A 15143-nucleotide genomic window follows, 5' to 3' on the forward strand; every position below is an offset into this window, starting at 1 on the left:
CCGTAACAGTCCATGGGTATCGAAAGAACGCCGTCACCCCGCCTAAAACCTAAGTAATGTAACTAAGGAATGAGAAATCAGAAGTCAGATTTCGCTCGAATTCGTAGCAATCATGATCCGTTTGCCGAGCCCGACAGACGGAGGGCCTAATGCCATGCCTAAGTGACAGGATAGTGAAAGATAACATAGCCCACTCTACATCCCTTTCCCGACATCCGTCGAGTCGAAAAGAGCAGTGCCTAAGAGGACGACCATGACACCTTGGAGGCGAGAAAGCGTCGGACCAAGTAAAAGGCAAGGGTGTCTTGACTATATATAGTAAGGGAAAACCTTCGATTGAGGAGGGTCCTCCCCCCTTTCTCTCTCCCAAGCTCTCTTCTTGTAATCTTGATATGAAAGAAGCAATCCACAGAAGAACATGTAAAGCTGTCCCCCCATTGATCGATGAGAATCACAATGTTGAATTTCAATAAGATTGTTTGCATCTTTTTCGCCCTATACATAGTCCACACAATCAGCTCTTTGATCTGGAATTTATTATGTCTGACTAAGATTTACCCCTTTATCATCTTTAATTGATTTGTTCAAAAATGTTTTGATATCTTTTGAGTCAAATAAAAACTTACTGGGCCAGGATAATCAAGAAAGCGGGTGCAATAAAACTCTGCATCTTCAAATCTCATTTGAGCTTTATAATATCTGGCAAGAAACATTAAGGCTTCAACCAGATTTGGACCTTTCTGTTCTTCAGTTTCCATCCTTTCCAAATCCTTCTTGTAGTAAAAAGCTGCATCTTCGAAATAACCAAGTTCAGAATGCAGTTAAGCTAGCTGGTGAGGAGCAATTGCTTCTCTGTCATTAAAGTGTGCTGCCCTTCTGTAACATTTGATTGCCTCCTCAAGCATACGCAGCTGTTCTGTTTCATAACACTGGGCCATAGCAATCAACAATCGAGAATCATTTGGCTGCGACAACACTGACTTTTTAAAATAATGAAGAGCGTAAAATGGCGTCTCCATCATCTCATATGCTTGTCCTAATCCATACTAGGCTCGATAATCACATGGATTTATCTCCTGATGTCCCCGTCCGCTTATAGGCTTCAACTGCCGCTGGTGTGTTTTTCATCTCTACATACTCATGACTCATTTAGTATCCAAGCTGATAAATAATGTTTATTCAATTTGAGAGACCTCCGAAAAATACTTCTCGTGCTGCTCCTATAAACTTTAAAAGTTCCCAATAATGCAACAAAACTAGCCTATATTTACCACAACAACAATAACATATCCAGTGTGATCCCACAAGTGGGATTTGGGGAGAGTGAGGTGTAGACCTTACCCCTACCTTGTGTGAGATAGATAGACTGTTTCCAATAAACCGTCGGTTCAAAGATCTGGCCTGTATTTATCTTTGTCAAAAATACTCTCCGTGCAAGGTAACTTAAGGCTGAAAAACATTCCTTAGCATGGAACACATCGGAATACATATCCATGTCTTCAATTTCGTTAAGGGTCATTACTTAGAAATTTTTTCAAATATAACTTCTACTTGTTCAAATTCTCTAGGCTTTCTTCAAATATAATTGTTAAAATTGAAAGTGCCGTGCGAATGTTCACATGTTGCCAATGACTCATTTAAGCAGAAGCTGGGTAAATAGACGAAGAGACACAAAACATAAAAGTGAGTAATAACTATATAGATATATAGTAGAGTTAATTGCACTAAACACTCTTATTTCAGATTAAATAAGTTTTGTATCAATCAGTTTAAAGTTGATATTTTACATCGAGTGGCAGTTGCAACAACAATGAGGCATATTTCGTAATGGAAGTTATTTTTCAAGAAAGTATTTTATACATAGACTATAGCATGTCGTTAAAGAAGCATACGGGGACTGGTGTGCTCTACTTGGTTACTTGCTACAACTAGGTGTTGTTTGGTTATACCGAAATTATGATACCAATTTCAGTATAAAATTGGATTATATTAATTTCGTGTTTGGCTATTAATATTAACTAATACTTAAATTATGATCTTATTTATCTCATATCTGGAATTATAATCTCACAATTTTCTTGTTCCAACCAAGCAATTCTTTTAGTCCCCGCGTCCTAAATTAATTATTATGTTTTGCTTCTTGAGAGTCAAATTATATGAATTTTGAACTACATTTTAAAATATATTTTTAATTATATTTATATTAAATATTTTTTGTATAATTTTTAAATATTTAAATTATTAATTTTAAAATATTGAGTTGATCTAATCATTATGAATTTTAGTCAAATTGATTATTAACATGACAGAGAGAGTAATACTTAGGGGTTGTTTGATATGAGGGATAAGGTGTGATAAGGTAAGGGATTAAATTTATAACATGTTTGGTTGATGGTATAAATTTATCCTGCAGCCAAACATGATATAAATTTAATCCCAAACTTAATACTGAATATCCCATCTTAACCCATCAAATTTGGAATTATTTTATCCTACCTGAATAGTCGAGGGATTATAATCGTGAGATTATTATCCCGGATAACTTAGTCCGCTCACCAAACGACCCCTTAACATATTAGCCTACATGAATTGAAGGGTTTGTCAACACTTGATGCCAGCAGTCTTTATTCTTTAGCGCAATAGACAGCAGAACGGTGAAATGGTGAACCTGTACAATAGTACACTCCTCAAAGCACCTCTAAATCGCATTTTCATCTCCCTCCGCCATTTCACCTCTCTTCTACCACCGTCACCACCACAATCGCCGTCACAGTCACCACCAGACCCCATCACAATCTCCAACCTCATACATCAAACCAACCCAGAATCATTATCAGACACCCTTCACAACCTCACCCAATGGACCCCTGACCTCGTTCACGCTGTCCTAAAGCGTCTCTGGAACCACGGCCCTAAAGCCCTCCATTGTTTCAACCTCCTCGATCACCATCGTTCCTATGCTCACTCTGCTACAGCCTTTGACCATGCTATTGACATCGCTGCTCGTATGCGCGATTACAAGATCGTTTGGAAGCTCGTGGCCCGAATGCAATCTCGGCGACTCGGCCCGAGCCCGAAAACATTCGCTATCATCACTGAGAGGTATGTATCTGCTGGGAAAGCTGATAAAGCGTTGAAGGTTTTCCTGTCTATGCATAAACATGGTTGCCCTCAGGATTTGAATTCTTTCAATGCATTCCTTGACGTGCTTTGTAAATCTAAACGGGCCGAGATGGCTTATAATTTGTTCAAGATGTTTAGGAGCAGGTTCAGAGCTGATACGATTAGTTATAACACACTAGCGAACGGGTTTTGTTTAATTAAGCGAACACCTAAAGCACAAGAGATTTTGAAAGAAATGGTGGAGAGAGGTCTGAATCCCACAATAACTACATATAACATAATGCTTAACGGGTTCTTTAGAGCAGGACAGATTAAGGAAGCTTGGGAATTCTTTTTGCAGATGAAGAAGAGGAAATGTGATATTGATGTTGTTACTTACACTACTGTAGTTCACGGATTTGGTGTTGCGGGTGAAGTTGAGAAGGCGCAAAAGGTGTTCAATGAAATGGTGGGAGCTGGCATACTTCCCTCTGTTGCAACTTATAATGCGCTGATACAAGTTTTGTGTAAGAAAGATAGTGTGGAAAATGCTATTTTGGTGTTCGATGAGATGTTGAGGAAAGGTTATTTGCCGAATGCCACAACTTATAATGCCATTATCAGGGGATTGTGCCATGTTGGAAAAATGGACAGGGCTACGGAATATATGGATAAGATGAAAGAGGATGGGTGTGAACCAAATGTTCAGACTTATAATGTTGTCATCCGATACTATTGCGATGAAGGGGAAATTGAGAAGGGCCTGAGGGTGTTTGAGAGGATGAGTACTGGTGATTGCTTACCTAATCTGGATACATATAATATTTTGATAAGTACAATGTTTGTTAGGAAAAAATCAGATGATTTATTAGTGGCTGGGAAACTATTGACAGAAATGGTTGACAGAGGATTTCTTCCTCGAAAATTTACCTTCAACCGGGTCCTTAATGGGCTTTTGCTAACTGGTAATCAAGATTTTGCAAAGGAGATTTTGAGGTTGCTAAGCAAATCTGGCCGCCTCCCCTACCATTTTAAACTGTGAAGCACATCAGTGTACGGATGATACCCAAACTAAGTGCCTATTTGGAGCTTAATGAAATCTTAAAGCTCTAAATGAGATAAGTTTGTCGCTTCCCATGAAATTCAATTTTGGAGTGTGGTGTGGATAAGTATGATGAATGTGAAGAGTTTTAGATGAAACCGACTTAAAAAGCATGCCACTAAAAAGAACATGTGTTGTTTAGCAGGGTGCTCTGACTTTAGCCTAGGACTTAAAGGAGGTGGAGTTGCAAATTAGGTATATCATGCAAATGGAGGTGCACAATGTCATTGATATCAAAATGCTCCCATTTTTGCTTCTACCGGATAATTCAGCACTTCTTGTTATTGATATATACACAAGAAAGGACACTGATGGTGACATCCAGTTAAAATGACATTCGTGTATACAAGTTCCTTTTTCCCTCTTTATTCTTGATGAAGGTTTAGAAAATAAATTGCGGTCATACATTTACTGACTCTTTGCAGTTCAAAATTTAAGAATATGATTCGTAAATGCTAAGTTGATGAATGACTTTGATGGTGTTGTTGTTACCCAAAAAAGGGGGCAACTGTTCAATAAGCAATTTAATTCTCTCAAGTTTATATGTGCTCTCTTCAACTGCTTGATCCCAAAGAAACTAGTTGATGAACATGCTGACATTTTGAATTCCTCGCATTTCCAGACACCTTCTCTGTGATTTCGGTCTTTGCTTGAAACAACAATAAGCTATAACTCAACACAAAGATAGAAATTCTTGTGTTCGTCTTTTCGTGATCATTAACTAACTTGCATTGATTCAAGTCTATATAGTATAATATTCGAAATTGTTGCTGATGCAACTTAAATTGCATGTATGATTTCATCTATTTGGCGCCTTTCTTTCTTTTTATGTGATAACTGTGGTGTCCTGGCCAGCTTGCGCGCCTCGACTAGTTCCACGGGATACCTGTCACCTACCACCAGCAACAGGTACCGGAAGGCTTGGACAAATTTAAAGAAATCACCTAGTGTTTTTGTCTCTGTTGGGGTTTGAACCTGAGACCTCGTGGTTCTCACCCACTTCGTTGACCTCTAGGCCGAACCCCTGGGTGCAGGATGACCTTTCTTTTTATTTTTCTTTACGGAGTTGAATAAGCCTTTCTCTTTGTCTTACCTAAAGGTTGTTGGAGAGTGTTGCCTTGGGATCTGCTTTTTAGTTTCAGTCAGTCTTGAAGTACTTGGTTTATGCATTACCGGATTGCTGTGCATGGATCGCGGATCAGCGGTTTCCTTTTCCCGCTATTACTACTTCCGACAAGGAAAACCTATCTATGCTGTTATATAGTGACTGAATAGAATGTTTGAATTGCCAATCTTTAGCGTTTTTGTGAAAAATAGAGAGCATACCTGATGATCATGCAAGGACATTGTCATAATCTATGCTGTAGGATAGATTTTTCCATCCAACCTCAACTAAGGCTTCAGGCTTCAGTGTCATTATAAAAGACTAGAAACACTAAATGATTATCAAAACCAACAGGTGCTCCTAATACAATAGCTCCCACTGCATTTACTACAGCCCTACTAACATGATATAAGTGAATAATGCATATTACTTAATAGATTGTCAACTCGTTTTTTTTTGTTGATAAAGTAAAGATTTTCAACTCAATTTTATTCCGTTCTATTTGGAGTACTCTTAATCTGGTACTTTTGGAACTTATGTTGCAATTTTCTTTTAGCCAAGTGTTTCTACCCTACTCATTCTGTAGAATGTAAATTTTCAGTTATGAGTTAGTTGCAATGTTTCACAAGTACATAAGGGGGCTTTGGGATGAGTTTTCTGAGAATATCAAGCTGAAAATCAGCAATGAGAAGTGAATAAAAATGTGGATAGACAAGTCGCTAGATGATATTCCTCTCAAAGACCAATTCCCAGGCCTTTACACAATCTGTTCTGATAAGGACTGCACTACGGCTGCCTGCTTTTCTCTTTGTGGATGGAACCTACAGGCTATATCTGAGGAGAAACATGAGTGATTGATTGTATTAATGTCCGGAATTTGGAGCCGGTTTCTCTTGACACTCTAATGTGGAAGATGAAGAAAAGAAGGGTAGTTTCACTGTCAAAGAATGTTATAGGCAACTCAATTCTCGGAATCAAGTTCTTGATGCATGGCCTTGGAAGCTGATATGGAGGACCAAATTACCAGTGAAGGTCATTGGTTTCAACTGGACAGCCCTACATGAAGCTTGCCTAACTCAAGATAATCTCAACAGAAGAGGGTTTCAACTGGTTAATAGATGTTATCTATGCAGGAGGAACCAGGAATCTATCAGTCACCTCTTCCTGCACTGTCCAGGGCAGATTTGATTAGTGTTCCTTAGTATTTTTGGGGTCCAATGGGTCATGCCAGAAAGTATCAAACTTGCACTATGCTGCTGGTATAAGCGGTTGTTTTGGCAACAGACAGTTCTGGAACACTGTTCCTAATTGTACTTCTGGAACACTTGGTTAGGGAGAAACAATAGGTGCTTTAATGATAAGAGGGACAACATTTCATTTGTAAATCTGTGGACTAAGAACAGTATTGTCTCCGACATAAACTCACTGTCTGCATTCTCTTCAATCTGTAGAAGGATGCTCCCCACTTTCTGGTGTAATCTCTCAGTACCATCTTGGTACCATTCAATAAAATATCTACCTTTTCTTAAACAAAAAAAGTTTTGTAAGTAGAAAATAGGCTTGTGTGGTTCCCTCTTTTTCATTTTTACCTGTACTTTGTATTTCCCCCGCTATTGGAAACTGGGGCAGAATTTTGAGGAGGACCCTCAAAATTCCGAAGTCGATTCCAGCCATTTATGATTAACAGCCGTCAGGAGCAGCAGCCCAGTAAACTGGGGCAGAACTTTGAGGAGGACCCTCAAAATTCCGGAGCAAGCGAAGATGCAATGTCTTGAACCACGTCGCAGTCGTCAGTTCATCTAAAAAAATTATTCTTAATTATGCACTTATATTATGCTTTTACTAAATCATGCATGTTCATTACTAAAATTGCCTTGTTTAGCAACGCTACCCCAATGATACGTACAGTATCACTAGATCAAAGTCGAGCAAGTCAAGCAAAGCCAGCGGGGATACGAACTAACTTTTCCCCCTTTACAAACTCACGATTTTTCTTTGGATACAGGCACTTGAGTTGCAAAATCATTAAATGTACTATACACTCACTCACAAAGTTCAGGAATACAACTCTCCGAACCGTTGCACTTGCTCGCAACTGCTATCCGCACAATAGTGTCCCCAGCAGGCGCAATATTCCCAACAATCATGATACCGCAATCTGCTATCAGCTAAGAAAACTCTATTGCCATTTGCCATTTTTACTTCCTGCATAAGACTACCATTCTGCCATCTGAGGTTAGGCTCTACCTCCATCTACATTCTCTGCATTGCATAAGGCTACCATTCTACCTTCCGAGGTTAAGCTCTACCTCCATTCGCATTCTTTGCATTGCAGGCTACCATTCTGCCTTCCGAAGTTAAGCTCTACCTTCATCTGCATTTCGCTGCATTGCATAAGGCTACCATTCTGCCTTCCGAGACTAAGTTCTGTCTCCATCTGCATTTCCTGCATTGCATAAGGCTACCATTCTACCTTCCAAGGTTAAGCTCTACCTCCATCTGCATTTCGCTGCATTGCATAAGGCTACCATTCTACCTTCCGAGACTAAGTTCTGTCTCCATCTGCATTTCCTGCATTGCATAAGGCTACTATTCTGCCTTTTGAGACTAAGATCTGTCTTCATCTGCATTTCTTGCATTGCATAAGGCTACCATCCTGCCTTCCGGGACTAAGCTCTGTCTCCACCTGCATTTCTTGCATTGCATAAGGTTACCACTCTGGCTTTCGAGACCAAGCCCTGTCTCCACCTGTATGGTTGAAATATCGCCACTTTATTTATGCCTCGTGTGGCTGAAATATCGCCACTTTATTTATGTCTCGCATGGCTGAAAGATCGCCACCTTCATCTACATCTTGCACGGCTGAAATATTGTCACTTTTATTTTTCTTGCATGGCTGAAATATCGCCACTTTCTATTTACATCTTGCATTAGCTGAAATACCGCCACCTCGTTTACATTTTTGCATGGCTGAAATATCACCACTTTCTATTTACATCTTGCATCGGCTGAAAAACCGGCGCCTCACATGGGTTTCCTTGAAGAACGAAGTCTAGGGTAAAGAAAGAAGGGTAGAGTGGGCACACTTTTACTGTGCTTGGATTGGCATGGCTGTCCCCCTTTGCTGGTTGAGGCTCGGCCTTTGACTCCGCTTGCCTCTACTTTTCATGTCAAGCGTACAAGTCTAGTTTAGTGGGATTTACTTCTAAAGACAGGAATTCTTTTTCATCTCCCATGTCAAAGTCGACGTCTTAACCTGACTTCCTGAGCTCAGTTAATTCTTGAAGCAGTAGCTCTGGATGTACATATGCTTGTGATAAGTAGGATAAATCAAAAAAAAATATGTGAATTTTTCTTACTAATATTATAAAGTGACTTTTTTATAGTCGAAATAAAGTGAATTTTTTTTGATTATTAATTTTTTCTTGATTTATTTCATTATTGGAAATGTATTTATCAATCAATTTGTTTGTTGATTCAAGAAAGAGTTGTGTATTAATTCTGGGAATATTAATGATAGATAAAAGCTGTCAGCAAGGCAGGTCCGCTACAAAGCCTACCGGCTAGAAAGTCCTTAAGAACGAGAAAGCCGACTAAAAGGCTATTCCATAACCGACTCTTGTTGCTGAGTCGAGGGGGCTTGGCTGGTACCAGACTCTAAAAAAGTTTTCTTCGAGCGAGCGGTCTTTCTATCTTTTTGGGTTGCATGCCCAAGGCAATGCTTTTTGTAGATTGAGATGGATTGATCTTCGCTTACATTTTTGCATTGGCTGAAAGATCGCCTCCTGCATCTCATGGGATGAAAGATCGCCAAATTGTCCGAAGACATCATTGTTCGGAGGCACCATTTTCATAACCCGAGAACGCCATGCCATGGCCTGAGGACCCCATTTTATCTTTTGCATGTCATTATTCAAAGGCATCATAGCTCGGATGCATCATCCTCATAGCCCGAGAGCATAATTTCATGGTCTGCGAATCCTTTATTATACACTTCATGGCCTAGGACGTCATGGTCTGAGGACGTCATCTTAACCGTCCAAAGACAACATTCATGGTCCAACGGGAACTTACATCACGTTTAAAATTATGCACAATATATGTTCGTATTGCTCATTTGCAGGTAAACTGGCTAGCAACGATCGTCTCAGCAGGAGCGATCCCGCTCCAGTTCCCGCAGCCCTACTAGACTATAACCATCCACCCCAACCCGAATATCTCGTCCGTTCTTGAAAAAATCCCCATTAGCATATTTCGCCGATGGATCCTGAACTACATATGGCCTGATTCCTGTAAGACCAGAGATATGTAGGCAGCTCAGGAACTAGAGCATGGTGAAATTCTTCAAGTCGTTTCGTTCGGTCAAAATTGGCCATCATATCGTTACCCGACAACTCTTTCATCCTTCCCGGGTAAAGAGGGGCAGCTGTTGATACCCAATATTTCCCTGTATATTTTTCATATATACAAAATACTTTCAAAATAACATATGTACGCATATATAAGCATGCTCAAGTGTTTTAGTATTTTTCCTAATTTTTAAAAGATTTTTAAAACCAATTTATTGTCCATTTTAGCAGTACAAAATCAATAATTACTCCCAAAATCATCAATTTTGTTGAATAATTTATATTATTCCCATATTTATACCAAAATATAGTTAAGGTAATTTTTATATATTTTTACAAATATATTTGATATTTTTTAAAGCTAAATTGCATATAATTGCAATTCTAGTCTACTTTAAGATTTAATAGCATTTTTATAATAACAAAATTGGTTTCAGTATTTTTAAATTAATATTTATATATTATTTACTGATTCAGTACTTTTAATTTGTTTTCAAAATCATTTTTACTATTTTTGTAAAATAAAAGGGAAAAACTGGCTATGTAAATTTTGGCCTCATTTAGTTTCAATTGTAGTCCCATTACATTTCAATTTTAGCCTCCAATTGACCCAATCTTAACCCCCAATTGGACTAGCCCAATTTCAATTTCAACTCAACCTCTTAACCCGTTTATCCAACCCGCCCGGTCTTCCTTTTAATCCAGATCGTTGATCGTTTTGATCAACGACCACGATCACCCCTTACCATTTTTAATCCAGCGACCCTACCCTAATTCCCTCATTTCCATCTCTTAGCCGCCTTTGAATACTCTCCTCTCTCAAACTCTCTCGAAGGTTCCTGGAACCCTAGCCTCTCTCATCCTCTCAGACCATAACCTCACTGAAATCAATGGCTTCTCAGGCCATGGGTGACCTGTACTTACCTCCCTCCACTCTCAAACGTCTGGGGTTCAAAGCTTTGAGGTCTGACCTCAGTGGTGTCCGTTCAGATCCTCTCAGATCCATGGTTTTGAAGCCTCTCCGGCCTTGCTCCGGCACATCTAAAGCATTTCGAGCCTGGTTCTAACTCATCCGACTCAAGATCGGGCTTTTCTTCCAAGCCTTTCTCATTTCTAGGGTTTCTCTGAACCCTAAGCTATTCGAGGTTTTTCTCTGGTTGTTTTCTTATATCTATGCTACATCTGTGTTCTACTGGAGTTTTGAAACATTTTCCCCAAGCTTTTCTTTTAAAATTTGTTTCTCTTCGATTTAGGGTTTCTGAAAAAAAAATCTTAAAACGTTTTCTAACTCTTCTTCTTCTTTTCTTTATATAAATCTGTCTATGCTATGTTTGTATATTCTCTTTTCCTACCTAGCATGTTCTTCTATTGTGCTTCGTTCTTCCTTCTACTGGTTCCTATATCATGCTCTCACATGTCTATCTTATGTGTTCTTTTACTGTATTTTTCTACTAAGCTTTTAGTCCTTTGTTTGCCTTTACTAGACCTTTGTTTGAGTTCTAAACATGTTTCATCTACTGTTTCTTAAATTTATATCACCTCTTTTCTCTTTTGAACTTGCTTAAGTTCCGAGCTTTTCTTAAAACATGTTCTTTATGCTTCAACTCAGTTCTGCATTTTATTTGCCTCGAACCTGCTATTCTATCTGTTTGTTTTCTCATGAGTCTCTGAAAGAGATCTCTTAGCCTGTTTCAGTCATTTGTCTTCTTTTCTCTGTATCTGACTCGAGTTGAAAACCCTAGGGTTTGGGTTTTTTGGCAAGTTTCGATCTTGTGTTTGAGACTACGGTTCTATTTTGGAACTCTAGGTTTCTCATACTCGTTTTGAATCTTTGTACTAAACTCGAACTTCTTTGACTCTGAACTTTTCTATGCTAGGCTTTTCTAATTAGCATGACAACTCTTCCTTGATTCACATGTCTGTGCACTTTATATATGATGAATTCTTCCTTCAAAAAATGTTTTGCCAATTTGTGATTGATTCAGAATTCCTTTTAATAAGGATCGATTGATTGTTACTGATTTTCTTTAGTTAAACCTTTCTTCACCTTTTCTGGTTGGATTCATTCATACCAAAAATCAATTTCTGATTTTTACTGACTGTTGATTGATTGACTTTCCTTATTTGCACAAACCATGTTGATATCAAACTCTTTCCTTAAATAGTTTCTGTGAATTTGCCCTTCTTGTACTACTTTGGAAAATATTTTAATCAAACTCTGTCCTTAATTTCTTGCCCGTTTGAAATCAGAATCCCTTAATTGAAGGGATACCTTATATGATTGATTTCGAAATTATTCTCTTACCTATTTATACTTGCTTTCTGCACTATAAAGGGCACGACCCTTCTGCACTTTTGAGGACTTCCAATTCAATACTCTTTAAGACCTTGAGTTCAACACTTACACAACACTTATTAAACACTTTCAATTTCGATACTCCTACATTCTCAATTCAACACTCTACTCTCTTCTGCAATCTTCTGGCTGTGTGTTTGCAATTTGGCTTTACTACTGCTCTTTTCTTCTTATTTCCCTGAAACTGGTATGTTCTAATTTAACTTTTGGCTTCATCCCTATGTGTTTGCTTTACAGTTTCAACAATCTTGTCTACTTTGCTATTTATGTTCTGTATTGAATATGTTGTTCTCTTTGCATCTGTTGCTGTGTGAATTCCCCATACCTTTATTCCCTTCTATGTGTTTGAGTTAAGGTTCAGGCATGACAATATCCAAATTGCTGCTCATGTCTGGACCTGATCCTTTAATGGATCCTAACTCCCAAACAATGTGGCTAATAGGCTGGTTAGGGGTGTGCCAGCTAGGTATGACCACCAGCCTGTCTTGGCCTTCCCCAAAATCCTCTCTATGCACTTGCACTCTCTCTTAGATTCTAAGTTCTTCCCCCTTCCTATGAGCCTTGCTTTGGGACCTTGAGCTCCCTCTGAACTTGGACATTTGAGGGCTGACCCTTCCACACTGCACTATAATCCAATTCTGCAATATATTTGGGTGTAAGCATTGCCCGGAGTCCACTTGAGACTCTTAGGGAACTCTGACACATCCCAAATAGGAGAAAGGCTTTGGAATTTGATCTTTGGAGTTGGTTTACTTCATGCTTCAGACAGAAGTCTGAATCAGGCTCTCCTTGGTTGGCATTTTAGCTTTCTGATATAATTTTTACTTTATTTTCTTCATTCTGGGCTGTAATAATTTGTAATAACTCATGAGGGCTTATAGTGAAAAGGGTAGGGGTACTTATGTATGCATAAGGGTAGATATCATGCTTATTAGGTCTTTATTTCTGCAACATTGGCAAGTTTTGCATTTCGGCATCTTTGAAATCCTGTTTTAGGTTCTGCACTTCTACATTTTCATATAGAAATTTTGTTTTAGATTCTGCACTTCAACATTTTCATATAGAAATCATGTTTTAGGTTCTACACTTCTACATTTTCATATGGAAATCCTGTTTATAAACTTCTGCACTTTTGCATCTTAGAAATCCTGCCTATAAGTTCTGCATATATATCATATCAATAGCTTTTGCATTTCTGCATCTCATATAGAGAACATGACTATAGGATTCTGCATTTTGCCTATCATATAGAGAGCATGTCTATAGGGTTTCTAAATACTGCATACATATCCATCACTAGGTAAACGATATATAGGCTTAAATAATAAAAATCAGCGTTTTAGACGCTATGCCTATAGGATTTCTGCATTTTCATAAAGGTTAAAATCAGTCACACTTAGGAAGCATGCCTATAGGAATAAGAAACTAATCTGAATCCCTCAACTTGCTTATAAGTTTAAAATCAGTAATAGCATCGCTTAAATGCTTGTAGAACTTATGTTCCTGCTGTTAATAAATCTGCTTCTGAAATCAGTATCTTTCTCTCGTATTTAGATGTCTTGCCTATAGGTTTCACCTAAGCAAGCTATAAGGTAAATTAGCTAATTGAATCAGACTCTGTTAATTCCAACCAGCATGCAGGTCTGATTCCGGTTTCTTATCTGAAATGTATAATAGACCAGTCTGCCTCCTTAACGTTTAAGTTTAATTCAGACCATAACCAGTATCTGCAAAACATGCTAAACAATCTGTCTTTAAGTGAGGAGGCCTGTCTGAGCCTTTTAAATTGTTATGTGTTTTCCATATCTGCCTTATGTGTTTTTGTTTGTCACTTTAGAATTTTATCCTTTTAAACCATACAAAGCCCAAATCTCCCTTCCCTTTATGACTAGTAGCCCCAAATGCCTCCGGGACTGATAGGATTTGGGCGAGTACTAGCATGCAATAAGTAAACGCAACCATTTCACGTTTAATACTTCAACGGGGTGGGAAAGGGTAGATATGGATATGATGACCGATGCGCTAATACCACGTGTAACCCCTTTTTTGAGGAGTGATTACCGGGTATTGCATTGATATGATCCATATTATTTATAAACCTAGGATCCCCTTCCCTTTACTTGTTTATTTTATTACTTTCAAAATTTCAAAACTCCTTTTTCTCAAATTTCAGCTTCCTTGTTTCTTCAAACTTTAACTTATTTGTAATCACAATATGACAACCCCTCATATTTGAAACCCTTATTTGCTTATTTATTGTTTATACTTAAGTCACAATTGTAGCATGACCGGGAACCACACTAGTGGATCTTGAGGGGTGCCTAACACCTTCCCCTCGAGATAATTTCTAGCCCTTACCCAAACTCTGGTTTTTCTAAACAAATTCTTCCTAGTGTCCTAATGCACTTAATCATTAGGTGGCGACTCTTCAAATCAAAAAACCCAATTCCCAATAGGGAACGAGTTGTCCTCCCAAATTCCATAAACCCAATTTCGCGAGAAAAAGGGGGCGCGACACCGGATATAAATCTCTGCCAACCGCTCTGAAGAATAAGTAGTACACATAGGAATGAAGTACGCGGACTTGGTTAGCCGATCCACAATCACCCAAATGGCACCAAACTTCTTCAAAGTCCGTGGGAGTCCAACTATGAAGTCCATGGTGATCCTCTCCCACTTCCAGTCCGGAATCTCTATCTGCTGAAGCAACCCTCCTGGTCTCTGGTGCTCATACTTCACCTACTGACAATTGAGGCACCGAGCTACAAATCCAACTATATCTTTCTTCATCCGCCTCCACCAATAGTGCTGCCTCAAATCCTTATATATCTTCATCGCACCCGAATGAATGGAATACCACGAACTATAGGCCTCCTCTAGAATCAACTCCCGAAGCCCATCAACATTGAGTACACAAATCCGACCCTACATCCTCAATACCCTGTCATCACCAATAGTCACATCTCTGGCATCACCATGCTGAACCTTATCCTTGAGGACAAGTAAATGAGGATCATCATACTGACGCTCCCTGATATGATCAAATAAGGAAGACCGAGAAAGCACACAAGTTAGAACCCGATGATGGTAAATAAGCTAAACTCCCCAAACTCTCTGCCCGGTGACTCA

The 15143-nt window shown here is 38.8% G+C and overlaps 1 protein-coding gene and 1 pseudogene across 1 annotated transcript; one reads left to right on the forward strand and one right to left on the reverse strand.

The window, feature by feature from the left end:
• Positions 1-439: 439 nt before the first annotated feature.
• LOC107786089 (anaphase-promoting complex subunit 8-like) lies at positions 440-1519 on the reverse strand (annotated as a pseudogene).
• A 998-nt stretch (positions 1520-2517) lies between these two features.
• LOC107786106 (pentatricopeptide repeat-containing protein At1g74900, mitochondrial) lies at positions 2518-4741 on the forward strand. Its single transcript, XM_016607546.2, has one exon. The coding sequence runs from the start codon at positions 2660-2662 to the stop codon at positions 4142-4144; it is 1485 nt and encodes a 494-aa protein (XP_016463032.1). The 5' UTR covers positions 2518-2659; the 3' UTR covers positions 4145-4741.
• The last annotated feature ends 10402 nt before the right edge of the window (positions 4742-15143 follow it).

Source organism: Nicotiana tabacum, chromosome 6 (genome assembly GCF_000715075.1).
Source record: "Nicotiana tabacum cultivar K326 chromosome 6, ASM71507v2, whole genome shotgun sequence".
NCBI lineage: Eukaryota > Viridiplantae > Streptophyta > Magnoliopsida > Solanales > Solanaceae > Nicotiana > Nicotiana tabacum.

Bases quoted from the DNA above. Each gene is read 5' to 3' on its own strand.
- LOC107786106 (XM_016607546.2), top strand. From the start codon at position 2,660: ATGGTGAACCTGTACAATAGTACACTCCTCAAAGCACCTCTAAATCGC.